At 46.3% G+C, this 21,503-nt stretch overlaps 1 protein-coding gene across 3 annotated transcripts in view; it reads left to right on the forward strand.

The window, feature by feature from the left end:
- SLC5A1 (solute carrier family 5 member 1) overlaps positions 1 to 19,611 on the forward strand; it is a 48,759-nt gene extending 29,148 nt beyond the window's left edge. For all 3 annotated transcript variants that reach the window (XM_020871612.2, XM_020871615.2, XM_070475629.1), the window contains 10 exons: positions 2,572 to 2,677; positions 3,687 to 3,767; positions 4,968 to 5,188; positions 5,451 to 5,586; positions 6,815 to 6,922; positions 9,316 to 9,466; positions 12,223 to 12,391; positions 13,466 to 13,681; positions 15,370 to 15,475; positions 17,276 to 19,611. In XM_020871612.2, coding sequence (XP_020727271.1) covers positions 2,572 to 2,677; positions 3,687 to 3,767; positions 4,968 to 5,188; positions 5,451 to 5,586; positions 6,815 to 6,922; positions 9,316 to 9,466; positions 12,223 to 12,391; positions 13,466 to 13,681; positions 15,370 to 15,475; positions 17,276 to 17,499 — 1,518 coding nt within the window. In that variant the 3' untranslated portion in view covers positions 17,500 to 19,611. The remainder of the gene's footprint in view (positions 1 to 2,571; positions 2,678 to 3,686; positions 3,768 to 4,967; positions 5,189 to 5,450; positions 5,587 to 6,814; positions 6,923 to 9,315; positions 9,467 to 12,222; positions 12,392 to 13,465; positions 13,682 to 15,369; positions 15,476 to 17,275) is intronic.
- Positions 19,612 to 21,503: the final 1,892 nt, after the last annotated feature.

A 21,503-nucleotide genomic window follows, 5' to 3' on the forward strand; every position in this document is an offset into this window, starting at 1 on the left:
GCCATTTCACCCTTAGCGAGTCTTTTGTGCAGCAGGGGGCTCTTTCTTCCTCTTCAGCCTTAGCTGCTCCAGAAGGCAAGGTAGAAGAGGTCTCAGACCTAGGAGGGGAATGCTTTCCTCAGCTGCAGATCTTTTCCACTTCCAGCTACTGAAGATCACAAGCCCCAGGAGTCAGAGCTTCCCACCTTAAAGATGAGAACCCTGAGACAGGGAGAGGTGAAATGTCTTATCCAAGGTCACTTAGACCTATCCTGGTAGTATTGGGGATAAAACCCAGGTCCTCTCACCACCAACCCTAAGGGCAGAGGTCTCTTTCTAAGTCACCATCTCTCTCCCCATGTCCTGGATCAGCCTCTCTTCCTCTTCCAGGGAAGACAGTGACAGTAGGTCCCCTGGGACTAGAGAATCTTCTCAGGAGCTAAGGCACTAGGTCCTCAAGAGGCCCGATTTGGGGGAAGAGGCCAGACATTAGTTGGTGTGAGATGAGCTCTCTGCCAACCAAGAGGCAGGGAATAGGATATATGGTCGGTGGGACCAAGCCACTGGAGGCCCTGAGGAGCTGTGAGGAGGAGTAGAGGGGATGATAAGAATCGAGAGAAGATGCAAGGGCGCCCTTCCCCAGGGCCTGACTGAGTGGCCCCTTACATGCTCTGAAATGTGTTCAGTTTTATGCAATAAAACAGTCCTTGCACTGGATCTAGGGAAAGCCTAGTTCTTTTGCATCTAGAGATTTGAAAACAAAAGGTTCACCACCATCATCCCTTAATACTGTCCTTCTGGTACTACTTTGGAGACAACAAGAACATTCATTTTGGGTGACTCCAGGGCTCTCTGTTGGTTTAACTGCACCAACCAGCCAGGTAGAAAGTTCTTTATGGGGCTAAATGAGGCAGGTAGAAAAATAACTGCATCAAGGACTAGTGAATTCAGGAGTGAAGAGGGAGTGTTTCCCCCTAAACTTACTTGAGATAATCTAGATCAACTGTCCCCAACCTTTTTGGCACCAGGGACTGGTTTTATGAAAGACAATTTTTCCATGGACTGGGGGGTAGGGGATGGTTTCAAGCTGATTCAAGTGCATTACATTTATTGTGCACTTTATTTCTAATCTAATGCCACCACCGATCTGACAGGAGGTACTGGCCCAGAGGTTGCACACCTCTGATCTGGATAAAGACATCTATCACCAAGCCTGCCACACAGGAGGTTCTTGGTGATGCTCTGGCTGTGTCTGAATCCAGATGGATCCCATCTAGACAGAGGAGATACAATTATGGTGGTGTTTACATCTCTCTCCATTCCAGGGTGAGGGTGGTTTTCCCTCTCAGACTCCAGCACTCACACTTGTATTTGGGAGTAGATCTGATAAACCTTTTACACTGAGGTGTAAATGAAGGATAACAGCTCACAACAGCAGCCCACAAAGTGGGTTGTGAGGAGCCTCAGGGTGTTAATAGTTGTTTCTTGGCAAACAGAGTTTCACAGTTGAGTGAGTTTGTTAAGGGTCATTTACTACATTTCTCTCCTGGGGAGTCACAGTATACTGAAGGCTCAGGGAAGTTGTGGGTAAAGAAACTGCCTTAACTTTGTTTAATTCAGCATTTCACAGGCCTCTTTTACAGACTTCTTTTTTTTTTTAAATTATGGAATATTTATTATCATCTTGAATAAAGCGTTTTGGGAAATTTAGGAATAGAGTAGGATTCTCTTTCAGGTATTCATATCCTTTTGTTTTTTTCATATATATTCTTATTTTTCTATTATTTCTGTTAGTTTATTTTAATTAATTAGTTATTATTTTTTGGTGGTGCTGAATGTTCATTGCTGTGTTTGGGCTTTCTCTAGTTGCAGTGAGTAGGGGCCACTCCTTGTTGCAGCCCACAGGCTTCTCATTGTGGCGGCTTCTCTCATCGCAGAGCACAGACTCTAGGCACATGGGCTTCAGTAGTTGCAGCTCTCAGGCTCAGTAGTTGCTCTGTGGCTTGTGGGATCTTCTCAGACAGGGACTGAACCAGTGTCCCCTGCGTTGGCAGGCAGATTCCTATCCACTGTACCACCAGGGAAGTCCTCCTTTTGTTTTTTATGTTTACTTTTATTGTGGTCAGAACACATAGCTTCCCGTCCAACCTCTTGACAGATTCTGAGTGTACAATACATATTGTTGACCAGCTGCGATGTGGGGCAGATCTTTAGAGCTTATTACTCTTACTTAACTGAGAGATTATGTCTGTTGATTAATAACTCCACCTTCCCCCAGCCCCTAGTAACAGCCATTCCAGCCCCAGATTTTATGAGTTTGACTATTTTAGAAACCTCATATACATGGAATTGTGCACTGTTTGTCTTTCATATCCTCAACTGGGGATAAGGATGTGAACCACTAATTGTGAAATTTCAGCCAAAGGTTAAGGGGTTGTGGGCCAGCATGGGGCCCCAGAAGTCACAGGCATTGACCTGACTTAGGAGTCGGTTTCTGCTACCCTCTCCAAGCCCTCCTACCTGTCCCTACAGCTGACTGACGTGCCTCAGCTGGTCTCTCTCACCCCAAACCCACCTCTCCTCTCCTTTCAGGCAGACATCTTTTCTGGGGCCATATTCATCAACTTGGCCTTGGGCCTGGATCTCTACCTAGCCATCTTTATCTTATTGGCAATCACTGCCCTTTACACAATCACAGGTGAGTTCCCTCGAATGGCTCAGCCCCAACCCAGCTTGGGTTAGGCACTTGTGAAGGGTGAAAGGAGGGAGGAGACGTGGCTTCTCCTCTCAAGGAAGAGATCCACCCAGGAAACAGTTGTAGGTGCCCCAGAAAAATCCAGTGTTGGTGGGAACAGCAGAGAACTTGTCCTAGTCAGGAGAAGCAGAGAGGGAGGGCCAGGTGCAGGGAGATGTGGGACCGAGGGAGTCAGGAGTGGGAGTGGCAGGGCTGGGCAGGTGAGCAAGTGGGTGCGTCCTGCTGGAGGAGGGGGCTCAGTGGGCAGTGGTTAAGGGTGGAGGGTGGAGGTGGTAAGACCTGATGGCTGAAGTGGGGTCACAGTGTGGGGGTATTGAAGGTCATTTGACAGAGACCTTGGGTTTGACGTGACAGGGGGTGAGGGGCACTATGGGGAGGGAGGGGGGAGTGACTCACAGGTTTTAGAGGAAGACTCGAGACGTGGCTGGAGAAGCTGGAGACATGAGTAGCCACTGGGGGCGCCTTTGCAGAGCTGTGTTGCCCTGCTCTGATTAGGGGCAGGCAGGGTAGGTGACGGAACTTGCTGCCAAGCTGGAGCCCCATAGTGTTGGGGACAAGGTACTCAGACGGCCTGAGGAAACAAAGAGTGGACACGCAAGTAGCCCTTTGAAATGTGCTGATTTGCTCCCGTCCCCAGACATCTTGTGAGGTGTCAGCTCTTTGCTCTTCCCTTCTCTGTCTGTGGCAGATGCTCTCCTGGCTTAAAGCATTACATCAAACTCTCCATCCTCAAATAGGGGGAAACTTTATTTCCAAGGCCTTCCCAGCCATTCTGTGAAAAGTGGAACATGTGGGTGGCAGGCGGCTGTAACAGGACAAAAGAGGGAAGGAGGGAGGGCAGGAGGGTGACTGAGAGGTGCAGAAGACGTGCAGAGGGAGAGGGTGGGGAAGGGAGGTGGGCCGACGGGGTGCCCTCCCCCGAGGTCAGATGCATCACATCCTTTGCTCTTAGGGGGCCTGGCGGCTGTGATTTACACAGACACCTTGCAGACGGTGATCATGCTGCTGGGGTCTTTCATCCTGACTGGGTTTGGTAAGTGGGGCAGGGGCAGGTGGGGAGGTGGGGAGGCAGAGTTAGAGGCCACTGACCTGGGCAGTGAACTGGGCACACTCTGCCCTCCCTGGGGGAGTGGACTGGTCTGGATTGGCCATCACTGTGGGTATGCGGGGGACACCTTCCCCAGCCCTGGAGGTCTCAGGTTGGGTCCAGCCCAGGCAATACCTGGATTCCTTGCTGCCCTCTCTACACAGTCTGGGCTAGTGCACCCCAGGGAGGGCCTCTGATGTCATGGTCTTCTCTCCAAAGAGAAACTGGAACAAAAAAGAAAAGAAAAAAAGATAAGGCTAAATATCTATCAGACTAAATATATTTAAATGTCACATCTTAAATCTTGGATTGTGTCATCTACCTTTTAAAGTTAAATGTCCTTTCTTTTGTGAATTGATCATTTTCTTATTTACTTCCCTATTTGACAAAAAAAAAAAGTCAGCAACTCTGTAGTCCCAGTCCCCCCAATTTTGAAATTTTATTTGTCTTGAAATCCTAAGGACAAGACCGAAAACCCTGCAAATAGAGGTACTTGTTATGGGAGGATATAAAAAACCATTTTATTTTTAAGGGGGCCCATGCTTTCTGGGTGTTCTGTGAAGCCTCTTATTGTCTCTCTATGCTGTGTTTTCCAAGAGCTTCCGTTTGGTTTTCCTTGGTGTCCTCAGGAGACTGGGGGAGGAGAAAGGAATGCCTTATTCCACAGGTCAGGGCCTGGAATACCTTATTCCCACAGCCAACGTGCGGCAGAGTCCCTGACTTCCTCACCCATCCTCTTCCATCCCATCACACTGCTGGGATGGGGGGTGCCTAGTCTGCGTCCAGGATCCCAAAGGCCACTGAGGAGAGCAGGTGGTGAGGGGGAAAGCAGAATCTCTGAATCTGGTTCAAAACCAAGGTCTATCTTTTAATAATTCAAATACTTGCCCTTTGTAAAGAAGCTCATGGTTGGAGTACATTCACAGGTTATTGCTTTGGACCCACACAGTAGCCCCCAATGGGGCTGGGCAGGGTTAATAATCCCATTCTATGGATGAGAAAGCTGAGGCCCAGAATGGGACAATGACTTGCCCGAGATTGCACAGTGCAAGTTCTGGCTGTGGGCTTCTCAGGCATCTGCAGAAAAAAACTGCTGTGAAGAGCTGAGAGTTTCAGGAAGTTGACTTTGTCACCAATGTTTTCCAGCTTTCCACAAAGTGGGAGGGTATGGTGCCTTCGTGACAAAATACATGAATGCCATTCCAACTGTGACATCTTATGGAAACACCACCATCAAGGAAGAGTGCTACACCCCGAGGGCTGACTCCTTCCACATCTTCCGAGATCCTCTCAAGGGAGACCTGCCCTGGCCTGGGCTCATCTTTGGGCTGACCATCATCTCCCTGTGGTACTGGTGCACAGACCAGGTACCCATGCTGTTGGGTCTGGGAGGAGAGAGAGGAGAGAGGAAGACCATAAGGTCTTCCCCAGGGTGCTGCAGAGCCTGCTGCCTTTCGTGCAGCTTGTGGGGAAGGCAGGGCAGGCTCCTGTGGTCTGAGGGCTGCTGAGTCTTGGTGATATGGGAGTGCCAGGCGGACGACCCGGAGTGGTGGTGGGAGCTGGGGTGGTCAGAACATATTGCAGGGTCTCTTGCTTACACCCCCCCCCTCACTGGGCTTTCCCTGGCAGGTCATTGTGCAGCGCTGCCTCTCCGCCAAAAACATGTCGCACGTGAAGGCCGGCTGCATCATGTGTGGGTACATGAAGCTGCTGCCCATGTTCCTCATGGTGATGCCAGGGATGATCAGTCGCATCCTGTTCACAGGTGACAGAGACACCTTCTGCTGGACTCACCAACCTCTTTTTCCCGCCTCAAACCCCCCATGGCTCCCTCTTCCTTTTTTTCTGCCCTCTTCTTTTCCTGCCATGATTATGAAGCATTATTGTCACCCCTGCCCCAGACACTGAGTGACTTGAGGTCACAGAACTTGTGTAATTGTGTTCCCTGTTTCTTTACGTAGACAGTTACGGTTTCCCCTTTTGCAGATTCTCTGAAGTCATGACATGCCTCTAGCTAAGGCTTCTTCTAGCTAACATTTACTCATCCTTTGCTCTGTGTCCCCCCACACCCCCAGGTTATGGTAGTGTGTTGCTGTTCAGTTGCTAAGTCCTGTATGACTCTTTGCGACCCCATGGACTGCATCATGCCAGGCTTCCCTGTCCTTCACCATCTCCCAGAGTCTGTTCAAACTCATGTCCATTGAGTTGGTGATGCCATCCAACCATCTCATCCTTTGTCGCCCCCTTCTCCTTTTGCCCTCAATCTTACCCAGCATCAGGGTCTTTTCCAATGAGTTGACTCTTCACATCAAGTGACCAAAGTACTGGAGCTTCAGCTTCAGCATCAGTGCTTCCAATGAACATTCAGGGTTGATTTCCTTTAGGATTCACTGGTTTGATCTCCTTCCAGTCAAGGGACTGTCAAGACTCTTCTCCAGCACCACAATTCGAAGGTGCTCAGCTTTCTTTATGGTCTGATTCTCACATCTGTAGCTAGCTAAAGTCTGGGGACTATTCCCTCTGCTTTCCTCCCTAAGCATTCTTCGCTTTTCCCTCCTCTGCCTCGAAGCTGTCTTTCCTCCCCAGGCAGAGCTTGGGATGGCGAGGACTAGCAGGGCAGGGGGATGGCATAGAAGGGCCTCTTGGGTGCTGCATTCTTTGTGAAACCACTTCAGGGCTGTGGGCAGGAATGTCTTGTTTGAAGTGTTGTCCTAGGTGGCATGAGTGGTAAAGAATTCACCTGCCCAATCAGCGGACACAGGAGATGCACATTAGATCCCTGGGTTGGGAAGATACCCTGCATAAAGAAATGGCTACCCACTGATTTTCTTGCCTAGAAAATCCCATGGACAGAGGAACCTGGTGGTCTACAGTCCGTGAGGTCCCAAAGAGTCAGACATGACAGCACCTAGCACGCATGCCTGCTTAACAAGGTGCATCTTGGAAACATTTCTGATGTCTGCTTGCTGACATGACTCTCTATCTCTCCTTAGAGAAAGTCGCCTGCACCGTCCCCTCAGAGTGCGAGAAATATTGCGGCACCAAGGTTGGCTGCACCAACATCGCCTACCCCACCTTGGTAGTGGAGCTCATGCCCAATGGTGAGAGCTGTCCTGGCTGGCAGGGTCTCTCCTGGGAGGCTGATTGGACTTGGGCTCTATCTACATAGCTCTCTGTGGGCCCTCTGGAGCAAAGCTGTTTCTGAGCCTGGAGGTCTAGGAGAGCAAGTCTCACTCTGGGGTCCTCAGTATTGGAACTTGTCTTTGCTTCAGTGGGAAGGAGACCTCTGGCTTGGTTGGGCTCTGTGAGTCCTGGCACTCATCCATCAGTCAGGCATGGGAAGGACATCATCTGAAAACGTGTTAGGGAAAAAACACAACTTTTTCGTGCTCTAAGGTCTTTTGATGCTCTGCAACAGACATTAACATGAGGGTTGAACTAAATGGAATTCTATCTGGAGAATGAATTGACTCCTAGGTTTTTCCAAGGAAAAACATGGAGAGAAGGGCAAAGAGCGATTTTAGCTTTAGAATGAAGAAGTTCAAGGCAGTAGGTAGATTAGATATAAGGGTGCGTCTCATTATAGAGAATATGGAATCCAGGAGAGTGAAGACTTACAGCCCAGAATAGTTAGTTTTGGGGTAGACCTGTGTGTTTACTCTTCATCTTCATGTTGACTAAAAATCTAATTCTGGCTTTAAGGCATGGAAATCTCTTTAGGTTAGGGGCCCCAGGAGACCAAAAATTCAAAGGTATTCATCAGGAAAATTTAGAGTAAACAACATTTTTTTTTACTGAAAGGAAACATGAAGATCATCTAGTAAAACCTGTTCATTTTACAGTTGGGAAAATTGAGGCCTACATAGAGAAAGTGATTTTCTAAGATCACGCAGTAACTCAGTGTCTGGCATGGTTAACTCTGCTGAAGGTGAGAATTGAGGAATTTGTTTTTTTTTTAAACCACAGACTTGATATATGACCTTGGGCAAATCGTTTGTATTCAACTTCGATAAAAATGGGAGTAATAGTTAACAATTCCACTGAACTGGTCTGCTTATTAATTAAGGTTGCTGTTATCAAGAATCATGGCTCTTTTAGAGTTCTGGCTGGGATTCTTGCCTCTGTTGGGGTGTTTATGCTGTTTCCTTGGACCTGCAGATCCTGAGTGAGGTAGCTCTGAACACTATACGAGAGTGGATTATGCATGATAGAAAGCTGCGTGGCATGCAAGACAAAATATTGTGTCTGCACAAACCATTGCCAGTCTTTTTGGCTGGAATCTGGCCTCTGTAAACACCAGATTCCCCAGTGACCTCCCCATGCTAAATCAAATAGATATTTTCCATATGTTCCTCAGTAGCATTCAGCATTATTGACCATTCCTCTTTCTTGAGTTATTCCCTCCTCTTGGATTCTATAATGCTATCCTTTCCTGTTTTCTCCTCATCCTTTCCAACTATTCCTTTTAAGTCTCATTTGCGGATTCACCCTTCTTCACTTAGCTGGTAAATATTACCCCACCAATCCCTCACCAAAGTCTGTCAATATTACCTCCATATATTCATCTACCTCCTCTTGTTGTCTCCATCATGCTACTCTGATATGCCATTGTCTGTTTCCTGGACTGCTGTAAAATTATGTTCAACAAATATTTGTTGAGTGAATAAATGAATGTAAGCTTGATAAGAGGTGATACAGAAAGGAGAGAGCTATATCCCAGCTTAGCAATTAACTGGTAAATCACTCTGAGCAAAGGGCAGAACTAAGACTTAAAGCCCTACAGACTAATTCCTTGAAATGGACATTTTATTCTATTACTGAAAAATGAGAGAGTTGGATGATCTCCGTAGCTCCAATAGTCTGTAGTCTACATGACAGACTCTCAAGAGGAACCATTAAAAAACCCTCCCAACAAATGACAAAATGATCAGAATAGGCAAATTTAATTTTCTTCTTGTTAGTCTGTAGATTAAAACAAAACTATAAAATTATTTACAGATACAATACCTAGAGGATGATAGAATAGTTTTCCAAAACTCTATTAGATATATGAAAATATTTTCTCCCATTCTATGGCTGTCTTTTCACTTTCTTGAAACCTCATCTTTTGAATCCTAGTGTAAATATTTCTCTATTATCATTAATCTTTCAGATGAGAGACCTTATAAAGGCTCAGATGGAAACACATACACGCACACACACACACACACACACACACACACACACACACACCCATCACCACCACTACCGCCAGCAATCCAACTGGAAAGCATTTACTGCATGTATACTTTGTCCCTAGCTCTTTGTTGACTGCTGTGGACTTCCAATATAATTTAAAGACACAGTCCATTCCTTAAATGTCTAATCTCTCTGGAGAGATAAATCAAATAATATGGCATGGTGTCAGAAGGCAAAAAACCTTGAGTTGTCACAACTTCAAGCACAAAAGAGCTGAAATGCTGCATGTACCACTCAGAGCCTCCTTTTCTTCCAGGACTGCGAGGCCTGATGCTGTCGGTCATGCTGGCCTCTCTCATGAGCTCCCTGACCTCCATCTTCAACAGCGCCAGCACCCTCTTCACCATGGACATCTACACCAAGATCCGGAAGAAAGCGTCTGAGAAAGAGCTCATGATCGCAGGAAGGTAAGTACAGCTCCCCCTGTCAAGCTCCATGAAAACTTGAATAACCAGAGAGGTTCTCTCAAGATGGGGAAGATTGGTAGATGCTGGGTAGAATGAGAGTAACCACTGTGGAAGTTATATTGCTCTCAGTGGCATTTAACTTTAAATCCAAGATCATTAAAACAGTGTCCCTCTGAAACATGAAATGACATCAGAGATCATTTAATCTGGAGCATGAAACAACATCAGGGATCATTAATCTAACCTCAGTTATCAGTGAACAAAATGAGGCTTGTCATACCTAAATAGGGAAGTTTGGACAGCAGCAGAACCAGGACTGGAACCCACCCCCAACTGAGTCCTCGTCTAGGCCCTGTATACCATCCCACACTGTTTTCCTCAGGCCTGCACATTGCAGCTCTCCTCTCTGGATGTCTTTTAGGCCCAGGTGCCTCCAATGCCTTGACCCTTTGCTGTAGCGTTTTATAGGACCATTGTAAGGGTCAGGTGATACTATGCTTGTGAATGTGCTTTGTAAAGTCTAAAACACCAGACTGTGTGCACTTGTTATTGTCAAGTGGGCTAATGGACACAACAGGATACTTGACACAGTAAGTATGGATCTGTGGGCCAGGTGTGCCCATTATCTTGACTATCCGTGGAGCAGAGGCTCTGGGTAGAGGACCAGCAGAAGCTCTGCTGTGTCTTTCTGTGGGGTGAAGGCAGGCCAACCTCCTCAGGGCAGGTGAAAAAATCCCTGGGATGTCTGTCCAGGGAAAGTTTCCCAGGGAGTGCTGCCACCTCCTACATCTCATGAGCAAGACTGGGGCAAAGGAAGGAAAGGAACATGACAGGTGACTCGCAGGCGATGAGACACCTGGCACCCAGGGGAGGTCAGACTGGGCCAGAGTCTGCCCTCTGCTTCACAGGAAGCAGCATGGTTCCCTGACAGGGTTTTCCTCTGAAAGAGGTTTACTGGCATTCTCTGTTATGTATACGACTCAAGATGCAACATGGAAAGAAAATCATTTTGTTGCTTTGCTCAGGGCTGGATCTCTTGGCCCTGAGACTGTGATGGGGCTCACACTTTTTGTGCATCCAATAACTGCTGCTCTGGGGTTTGTCCCTGTCTTCAATAAGCTTACAGTTACAAGAAACAATTCGACACTGTGCTGTGCTGCCTGTAAGAGCAATCACAGGCTCAGAGAAGGGAGAGACGAGTGTACTAGTCAGTAGCTGGGCAAGGCTCCTGGGGGAGGGAGACCCAAGCTGTGTCTCAATGGTGGATAGGATCTGAGTAAGTGGGAGGCAATGGGAGGGGCACTTTAGAGGGAGAAATATGTGAGCAAGAACACTACCTTGTGAAGGTTAGCTTAAGACTCTTCTGCCTTAAATTCAAGAGATAAGAGAACCACTGCTTTCTTTCTAATTAAATCAAGAGGTTAAAAGGAACCCTCCCATTTCCCCCAGGTGATTCAGTGGTAAAGAATCTCTCTACCAATGCAGAAATTCCAGGACACCCGGGTCTGATCCCTAGGTCAGGAAGGTCCACTGGAGGAAGAAATGGCAACCCACTCTAGTATTCTTCCCTGGAAAACCTCAAGGGCAGAGGAGCCTGGCAGGCTACAGTCTATGGGGTTGTGAAGAGTCATATATAACTGAGCACGCATCCCATCTTTTCAGGACTTGAAGTGAAACTCAAAAGGAGGAGAGCTAGGGATCCCTGGTGGCTCAGATAGCAAAGAGTCTTCCTGCAGTGTGGGAGACCTGAGTTCAATCCCTGGGTTGGGAAGACCCCCTGGAGAAGAAAATGGCAACCCACTCTAGTATTCTTGCCTGGAAAATCCCATGGATGGAAGAGCCTGGTTGGCTACAGTTCATAGGGTCGCAAAGAGTCGGAGACAACTGATCGACTTCACTTTAACTTTCAGAGAATTCCCAGGTGGTCCTGTGGTTAGGATTCCGTGTTGTCACTGCCAAGGGTGCAAGTTCAATCCCTGGTTGGGAAACTGAGATCCCATAAGTTATGAGGCATGGCCAAAAAAAAAAAAAAAAAAAAAAAGGAGACTGGTTCCAAAGTCCTCACCTTTGTTCCCAAACACCACTGCCTCTCAAAGTGGATTCTTTCCTGGTGGTTAGTAGGTCTACTTTACTGTCGAAAATCAAGTGCATTTTACTTATAGGCAAAGAAGATTTTCCTGAAAGAGCAGTGCTATGTGCTTAGTTGCTCAGTCATGTCCAACTCTTTGTGACCCCATGGACTGTAGCCCACCAGGCTCCTCTGTCCTTGGGGATTCTCCAGGCAAGAATACTGGAGTGAGTTGCCATGCCCTCCTTCAGGGGATCTTCCCAACTCAGGGATCGAACCCACGTTTCCCACAGTGCAGGTGGATTCTTTACTGTCTGAGCCACAAGGGAAACCTCTGAAGAAGCAGAATACAGAAGAAAAGGGTCTCAGTGAATTTGCTAATTATTTTTCCTTGCTCTGGTCATATGAACCTTTCTATCTATCTATCTCTACTGTTGCTGTTATTCAGTAGCTCAGTCACGTCTGACTCTTTGTGACCCTGTGGAATATAGCCCTCCAGGCTCCTCTGTATGTGGGGTTTCCCAGGCAAGAGTACTGGAGAGTGTTGCCATTTCCTTCTCCAGGGGATCTTCATGATCTAGGGATTGAACCTGAGTCTCCTGTATTGCAGGTAGTTTCTCTATCTATCTATCTATAACTATTCCAGTGGAGCCATTTGTTGACACCCTGTTGTGGGGCTTAATTTCAGGTTGTTCATGCTGGTGCTGATCGGTGTCAGCATCGCCTGGGTGCCCATCGTGCAGTCAGCACAAGGCGGACAGCTCTTCGACTACATCCAGTCCATCACCAGTTACTTGGGACCACCCATCGCAGCAGTCTTCCTGCTTGCTATTTTCTGCAAGAGAGTCAATGAGCCGGTAGGTATCATGAATATTTAGAAAAGTAATTTGGGCACAGAAATTCCCATCTGGATTTGTATATTCTCTGGGAGGAATTCTACTTCCAGATATCTTGAGCAGGAATGAAGGTGCTGGTGAGGATTTATATGGAAAATCCTCCAGGGACCTTGGGACTCTCCTCGCTGCAGGTTCTAAATTAATTCCCAAGTAATGATGTGTGTTTTCCATCTACTCTGGGTGATTCTGACTATGTGGCACTCTCTGGGAAGCTTGTGGCCTCTGGGTGAACAGCTCCATAGGAAGTGCTAGCACAGTCTACCTCCTGGGTTCTTCAGGGGGCTAGGTTTTCCAGCCAGCACTTCTCAGGGCCCAGTGAAGGACCAAAAAGTGATACTCCAGCCAGATAGGGATAAGGGTGAGGGGACTTTGGATCTATAACAGGGGCTGGTGGAAGAGTTCCTTTCTCCTCTTCCTCTAAGAGACCCAGTTTCTTTCCCATGTCTTCAAGGAATACAGATTAGCTCACAAGTAATTGTGTTATAACTGAATGTACCTAAATCTGGAGTCTGATGGTAATAGCAGCTGCAGGTAGAGAAATTCAAAGTATTTTTAAAGTTAAAGGGATTTTTTTTGGCACTGAGAACTTGGGTGCTATTCTAACCAAGGGCTTCCCAGGTAGCTCAGTGGCAAAGAATATACCTGCCAGTGCAGAAGATGTAGGAGACACGGGTCCAATCCCTCCATTGGGAAGATCCCCTGGAGGAGGAAATGGCAACCCAATCCAGTACCCTTGCCTGGAAAATCCCATGGACAGAGGAGCCTGGCAGGTCCATGGGGTCGCAAAAGAGTTGGCTGGACATGACTGGGCAACTAAGCACACGCGAACACCAAGTCGAGTTACTAAAAGATGGTAAATGGAGCCATCGAAGGCCTGACATAACGTTCCTAGTCATGTTCTCAACTCCAGTGTTCCTGTTTCAGATGGCCTGGAGCTCGTATTTCTCTCACTGTTATTCTTTTGTCTCTGTCCCCCAATGAATGCACAGCTGTTTCCCAAATACAGTGTTCATTAACCAGGCTTTTCTTTCACAGGGAGCCTTTTGGGGATTGATCATAGGATTTTTGATCGGGGTGTCCCGTATGATTACCGAGTTTGCCTATGGAACCGGGAGCTGCATGGAGCCCAGCAACTGTCCCACGATTATCTGTGGTGTCCACTACTTGTATTTTGCCATCATCCTCTTTGTCATTACTATCATCATCATCCTGGCCGTCTCCCTCTTCACCAAGCCCATTGCAGATGTGCATGTGAGTGTCCGGGTAGAAGACTGTCCCGCGCTGGTTTCATGTTCATGCTGCAGCACTCGACTTGACTGCTTTGGCTCAGTTAGAGGTCTCTTACGCTCATGACTGAAATAGGCTGTCCTTGTCTTTGGTGTCATGTAAAAGGACCCATGGGCTTCCCAGATGGCTCAGTGGTAAAGAATCCAGTTGCAATGCAGGAGACCTGGGTCCGATCCCTGTGTCAGGAAGATGCCCCAGAGGAGGAAATAGCAACCCACTCCAGTATTATTGCCTGGGAAATTGTATGGACAGAGGAGTCGGATGGGCTACAGTCCATGGTGCTGCAGGGAGTCGGACATGACTTAGCAACTGAGCATGCGCAGGACAGGCCCGGAAGCATGGTTTGTCAGCAGAGCAGCAGGTCACGTTTCCGTCCAAGGGACTGCTTCTCTGGGTCCTGCTGCTGGGTGCCGACTCGGGAACGAGGCCGTGAGATCACGTGGGCAGACACAGGGTTACCCCAGCTTGGATGCCTAGGTCCCAGATAGGAATTCGTGTTTCTTGTAATAGTCTCTAGGTCATAGCTTCCAAAGGTCCCAGCAAGGGACATACCTCGTTGTAAAAGTCACCACACTGAGGGAAATCTGAAGCATGGTATACCCTTTATTTTTTTTTTTTCCCAATGAAGCCTCCAAACAGTTGCCCATGAAATTTAAGAAATTTCAAATGGTATCAAAGTCTAATTGATTCAAGACTTCAAAGATGACAGGTACTCTTCTTTAGCTCTAAATGTTGCTCTTGGTTTAGGGAATGTTCACAGCCCTCCCAATGCAGATGAAGATGACCAATTGTGGGTCACTTTTTACCATAAGCAGTGTAGTCTGGTAACCCAGCACAGCTAGCATTCTACCCTTTTCAGGTTTCCAGTGAACAGAGTTAGAGAGTTAACCCAAGATCACTTTTGTCTGAAGAGAAAGAGAAAGGCTTTTGTTGGTCCCTTTCTCATGCATACACAAAAATAGGAATCCCTAACAGACCTTTAACCTCACCGCCAAATTTTCAAAACTGTGACCAACCTTAATGTCAAGCAAAGATTGCTTTTATAGCAGTAGAACTGCCATCATGGTTATTGGCTAACTCTGTCACAGACTCTGTTTATGTTGTATTAATTGCTTCTTGATGCCTCAGTTTTCCAAAGTATTGTAGCCCCAAACTCATTTAGTTCCCTGCTTCTTGAAATAAAGTAGTTTCTGGTTTCATGTCCATAGAAAGTATACCTCCAGCTCTTCCTATTCTAACTGGCTCGTGAGTCTACGATTAATATGGTACAAAAATCTGATCTTACTTACACTGCTCTCTGGATAAATGGGTGCCTGGCCTTGTTTCCTAGCATGAGTGCTAAAAGGAACAAATTCATTTATCATATGTAACAAGAGATCATTCATTCAAAACATTTCTATGCTCATGACAGTCTCTTAGCCTCTGAATATGCTCATATCCTAGGGGATGGTACGTGCATGTATATGATTTATATCCACGTTCCCAACATATTCAGAGATAGTGCTGTGGATGGGAACTGTCATCTGTGTTGTTGATGGAGTTGAGAGCCACATTCCTTTTCCCTTCTCGACACACATCTCTTTGTTCTCCCAACTTCTTGGCCCAGGACACTACTTGGATCTTCCTGCTAACCTGTTCTGCTTTCTCCACAGCTCTACCGCTTGTGCTGGAGCCTGCGTAACAGCAAAGAGGAGCGTATTGATCTGGATGCAGAAGACGAGGACATTCAAGATGCCCGGGAGGATGCTTTAGAAATAGGTGATTTGTGGCTCAGAGCCTATTCCCAAGTTACTCCTCCAACTACAAGACCACCTTACTGAAGCCTTCACCAAGTGCCTTCAAAGCTCAGATCTCTCTTCTGGAGGGGAGTGAGGAGCGGAGTATGGGGTGAGATGGATAAATGGGCTTTGAGCAGTTCACTCAAGGCCTTGTCAAGGGGAGGAGGAGGATGCAGAATCGTCCCCCTTCTTGGTTTACAGTGCTCAGTGAGTAAGCACAGGTGAGATATTCACCACCCTGACTTGGTTTTGGGCTTGGCTAGGGACAGGGAAGACACTAGCCTATAAACTGAAAGTAGTTGGAACCAAAGCTATGGTCAGTTCTAGTGATATCGGGGGGATGAGATGGAGACTCTTAGTGTTTTGTGTCTTGCTGGCTTACCATATCATGTTTAAAATATCAGATTTCCCTGCAAGTCCGCTAAGATAATGCTTGTTGTTATTTGTTGTTCAGTCACTAAGTGGTTTCTGATTCTTTGTGACCCCATAGACTGCAGCCCACAATTCTTCCCTGCCCTCACTTTCTCCTGGAGTTTGCTCAAACTCACATCCATTGAGTTGGTGATGCCATCCAATCATTTCATCATCTGCCACCCTCTTCTCTTTTTGCCTTCAATCTTCTCCAGCATCAGGGTCTTTCCAATAAATCAGCTCTTCATATCAGGTGGCCAAAGTATTGGAGTTTCAGCTTCAGCACCAGTCCTTCCAATGAATATTCAGGGTTGATTTTGTTTAGGGTTGACTGATTTGGTCTCCTTGCTGTCCAAGGAACTCTCAAGAGTCTTCTCTGGCACCATCATTCTAAAGCATCAATTCTTCAGAGCTCTAAGATACTGCTTAGTCAATGCTTAGCGACTTATCCTGATCATGGAGCAATGTCTTCCTCAATTTCTGTGTCGGAGCTCTTTCTCCCTACATGGGAGGGGTGCACACATGGAGGTTGGTCGTGGTGATGTGTGGTGTGCAGAGGTGTGGGAGCACAAGGTCATGTGTGATTTACTGGTCCTGGGCTAGAGAGGGGAGTGGTCTCTGACCATGGTGCTGAAAACACAGTGGGCTTGATTTCGTATTTAGTGAGTCACAAACCTGGGATTCTAACCCAGGTCTGCTCACCTTTAATGCCACACCTGGGCTCAGAGCACAGCATTAGTTCCCTTGGTGGGCATCCACTTTTAGTGTCAAGGTCAGTTGAATGGTTTGACTCAACAGTATCAGATCTTAAGCTCACTTGCTCACTTGCTGCTTACTTGTTGATCACTTGCTGCCCTGGATCAGGGACTGAAAAGACCAATCCTTGCCACATGGCTGGATCTGTTGTGGAGCCTTGGATTTCCAGGTGCAGTCAATACACTCTTGAGTCATGCCAAACTCATTGCTTTCAGCGATGTAGCAAACAGATATGGGTTTCTCTGGTTGAGAGGTGGGTTTTCCACATTCTTCACATGTCACAGTCCCCCAGTCAATGGTTAACATTTCTCTCTCATAAGCTATTATTTCTTGTTTGATTCTGAGTGTCCTAAATCAAAATGTATTTCCTTTGGGCCCAACAGAGGTAAAATATACCACCACAGTATATTATATAGACTCCAACTATTAACATCATCTTATAATTAATTACATTTATCCAAACACTAATTTGTACCATTTTTATTCCTGCAAACAAGAAAATTGGGAGCTGTGTTCAAAGTGGCAGATGTATCATGACCTGATATCTCCTCTGGAAATCTTTTCTAGTGCCTCCTGCTTCTGTATCCAACAGTCCTTTTATTCCTTTCCCCAGACACAGAAGCTTCTGAGGAGAAAAAAGGATGCTTCAGGCGGGCCTATGACCTGTTCTGTGGCCTGGACCAGCAGAAAGGCCCCAAAATGACGAAGGAAGAGGAGGCAGCCATGAAGCTGAAGATGACAGACACCTCGGAGAACCGTTTGTGGCGGATGGTAGTGAACATCAATGGCATCATTCTGTTGGCCGTGGCTGTCTTCTGCCATGCCTACTTTGCCTGAGTCCTGCTTTCTGCTGCAGGCTGTGCTTGTGGAGGCTGGAGTCTTCACTCTGTTTCTCTTTGGTCCCATTCAGTGGTGTTAAAGGGACAACAGCCAGTTGTAAACTGCCCTGTCAATAAATGTGTACATTTGTAATTACAGGCTAGCTGGAGAAAAATCACTGATTTGCTGTTAACTTATATATTTGAGGCCAGTGTGGTACAGTCATCTGTACGTATCAGAGCTGCAGAAGGAAATTCCCCTCAGTCCAGTGACTAGGAAAAAGCAGACTAAGATACAGAAGCCCCGTGATGTCTGATGCAAGTTTTTCTCAGGTAGATTCAGTGTGTTAACATTGTTTGTGATCCTTAAATATTGCTTAAAGAGTTGTGGTCCCCTGATTACTACCACTTTCTCTATCTAACCTCCCCCCTCATTTTTTTTTTTTGAAAGAAGCATCACCCTACCTCATGAAATCCTTGTCAAGTTTTCCTGGCACAAGAAAAATCAATCTGATAAATTGATGAACACATTGAACCTGAGGATGGAAGCTTGATGGGGTCTGTGTCCTGGGTGTTTGCTCTTTGAAGGAGAGGCCTGGACATGGCAGTACCAGTGCCAATAAAAGGGATCCAGGCACCAGCCTTGGGCCAGAGGGGAAAGCAGATAATCTTGAGTCAAGGGGGTTTTCTGGCTTTCTTGAAAATGTTCATTGTCAGTTCCTTGTGTTTGAGATTTCATTTGTTTTGGCATTTCCTGTGCCTGGACTATCTTAGCCACTCAGTAATGTTTGTGGACTGAAAGGATGACATGTGTATTTGTTAATAAATGCTTATTTTCTTTTTGGGCTTCCCTGGTGGCTTAGATGACAAAGAGTCTGCCTGCAGTTCAGGAGACCTGGGTTTGATCCCTGGATCGGGAAGATCCCCTGGAGAAGGAAATGGCAACCCACTCCAGTATTCTTGCCTGGAGAATCCCATGGACAGAGGAGCCTGGCAGGCTACAGTCCATGGGGTTACAAAGAGTTGGACACGACTGAGTGACTTCCCTTTTCTTTTTGGTTAACCTTATGGCTGCACCGAGTACACTCTCTGGTGACTATAATGAATCGGGGTGCATTTTCCAGAGGCTCCGCTTCCTCGTGGTGCTGATGTAACTGATTCTGTGGGGGCTTAGTAATTGACTCTGTGTCACATAATGAGCAAACATGCCTCTGGCGGCACTTGTCATCTCAGAGCGGCTGCACTCTCCTAAAACACTGACACTTTTAGCCCAAGATCCTCCTCCCTGTGAGTTCAGGCGGCCACAGCTCTTTTCCCCTATGTGTCTTGTTTGGTGATCATCCGTTGAACAAGGTTAGAGTGGGTGGTCTCTGTTCCAGGTGGTATTTTGTTCAACATATTCATTTCCTGTTGTACCTCTTTCCTAAGGAGAAATTTTAAAAATTAAATTTAAATTTGATTAATCCTTTTAGTTCCACCTGTGAAATCTAATCATTTTGTAATATAATTCTGTGGAAGTCATGTTGTTTGTATTGACTGATTTGAGACTAGCTTAGCAAATAGGTGGAATCTGAGGTAGTAGTTCCTGGGGTTTAAAAATGGTTCAACAGGTAAAGAATGGCTTGTTCTTATGAAAGGAAATGAAAATATTTGATGTGCCCTCATATTCCCCTTAAGCCAGGCAGAGAAGAGGGAAGAGTGGAAAATTTCACATGGCTAGTATTACTCAGAGTACTCAGCTTTGTGTGAAGTTTGTGAAATTTTTTGAGCTCAGAGAAGATAAAGAATGATGACTGAAAGCTGGTGGATTGAGCAGGCATTCAGTATCTAGATGTCCTAGATTCTGTTTCTGACCTTGCCAATGATTCACTGTGTATATTGTGGTAAATTATTTTTTTGTCTCAACTGTGTATTTTTCTTTTTGAAAAAATGAGGACCTTGGTACTTATAGCATATACCTACCTCCTCTAGGTGTGACAAGGTCACTTTGAAAAGTGGATGAGTGAAAAGAGGATGGCATCTTTCTTACATACATGAAGAATGCCAACAGATGTTATATTAAACTGCATTTAGTCCTTTTCATTAAAATTTATTACTTTGGTAAAAAAAAAATAAAAATACTGAAAAGCCATGACGTCTTGATTTCCTGTTTTCTAGCCATTCTAGACAAATACTGACCATGTCTGTGGTGAGAATTAGTTGGCATGAGATATGGATTAGGAAGCAGAAGCCAGGAAAGTTAATAGAACCTAGCAACTTGAACAAGTTAACTACATGTAGCAAAGTTTGGAGAGGATTTCAACTTCAAAACCTCAGTAAAAACGAGGTGAGTAACTCTACCTTCAATGCACAGTGTTCCATGAGAACCACTTTGGTAACCAGGGCCCAGTAACTGATTAATTGTACTAGAAAGATGTCAGGGATGCAAGAAAGAGCTGTTTCTTTCCTCAGATGCGAGGCATGTGCTGTGGTGCAGAGTTATTGCTCATTAATGTTAGTTTATAGAACTGAAAAACCATACCCTGTCAGGAAAAAATCTTCCTTACATATGGAGCTTCTTTACATGTGGACTGATGCTGAAGCTGAAACTCCAATACTTTGTCCACCTGATGCAAAGAACTGACTCATTTGAAAAGACCCTGATGCTAGGAAAGATTAAAGGTGGGAGGAGAAGGGGACAACAGAGGATGAGGTGGTTGGATGGCATCACCAACTCAATGGACATCAGTTTGAGTAAACTCCAGGGGTTGGTGATGGACAGGAAAGCCTGGCGTGCTGCAGTCCATGAGGGTGCAGAGTCGGACATGACTGAGCGACTGAACTGAACTGAACATATGGAGGGCCATTTTAAAAGGAATCTCTCAAAATGAGAAGACAAAGCTCCTTCTGTGCAGAATGATGTTGGTTCTTGGGCCTTTGACAGACCTCGTAGCATTTCTTTCTTCTGCACAATTGAGTCAGGCATTGGTGTTTACATGGAAAAAATTCTACCTTAAAAAAAACTACTTTAAAAATTGGAGTATAATCGCTTTACAATGCTGTGTTAGTGTCTGCTGCACAGCAGAGTGACTCCGCCAGGAGTGTTCATGTGTCCCCTCCCTCTTGAGCTTCCCTCCCACCCAACCCATCCCGCCCCTCGCGGTCATCACAGGGCTCCGCACGAGCTCCTTGAGCTATACAGCAGCTTCCCACGAGCCAGCTATGTTCCACGGGGTCGTGTGTATGTGTCAGCGCTACTCTCAGTCAAGTCTCTCCCTTTGAAACTCATTAGAGCTCTCACTTTTCACTAGTACTGAAATCACCATTTCCTGAAAGATCTGCTACAGCTTGTTCCGCTTCACAAAAGCAAACCTTGGAAGAAAAACACATGTGTGCTTAGCTGGAGGAGACAGATTTTTTTTTTTTAACATTACCCCCAACCCCGTCCCAAGAATACTCCTTCTAACCTCCAAACTGGGTTTCGGTGAACCAAGGTTTCGAATGAGGTGCTATTGCCTTGACGGGTTGGTGGGGATGGAATTAAGGTGGTGTGGGTGGGTTAACGGGGCAGGATTGCTTGACTGGCTCTGGAGGATTCAGGTGAGTGTTATTCAGTCCCTGAGCTTCACATTGCATCCGTGACTCAGCCAGTTTTTTTCTGTCACATTAGCTTCTGCTCTTCTATGACGGCTCTTCCAAGACTCCTAGGACACAGGTAACGATGCTGTCTGGTTCTAGGGCACACCCAGCTGGAGAGAAGCTGGTCCCTGTGTGGACCTGCATTCCTAAATCACACTCAAAGGCCAAAATAAACATTAGATATTTCAGACTGGAAAAATTCAAATTAGAGTTCTGATGCTTGGCTTGTGCCTTCTGGTAGTCCAGGAGTCACGGTGCTGTAGTCCTGGGAGCCCCAGATGCTTTCTCTTTCACTCTTGGTTGAAAACCTCTGTGATCCTGCCAGCCAAAGGCCCTGCCCCTCCTGCCTTCTCTCACCCTCAGGCCCTATGCGTTCAGTTTGGAATTCTATTTCCTTTTGCTGCC

This window comes from Odocoileus virginianus, chromosome 12, assembly GCF_023699985.2.
Source record: "Odocoileus virginianus isolate 20LAN1187 ecotype Illinois chromosome 12, Ovbor_1.2, whole genome shotgun sequence".
NCBI classification, from domain to species: domain Eukaryota; kingdom Metazoa; phylum Chordata; class Mammalia; order Artiodactyla; family Cervidae; genus Odocoileus; species Odocoileus virginianus.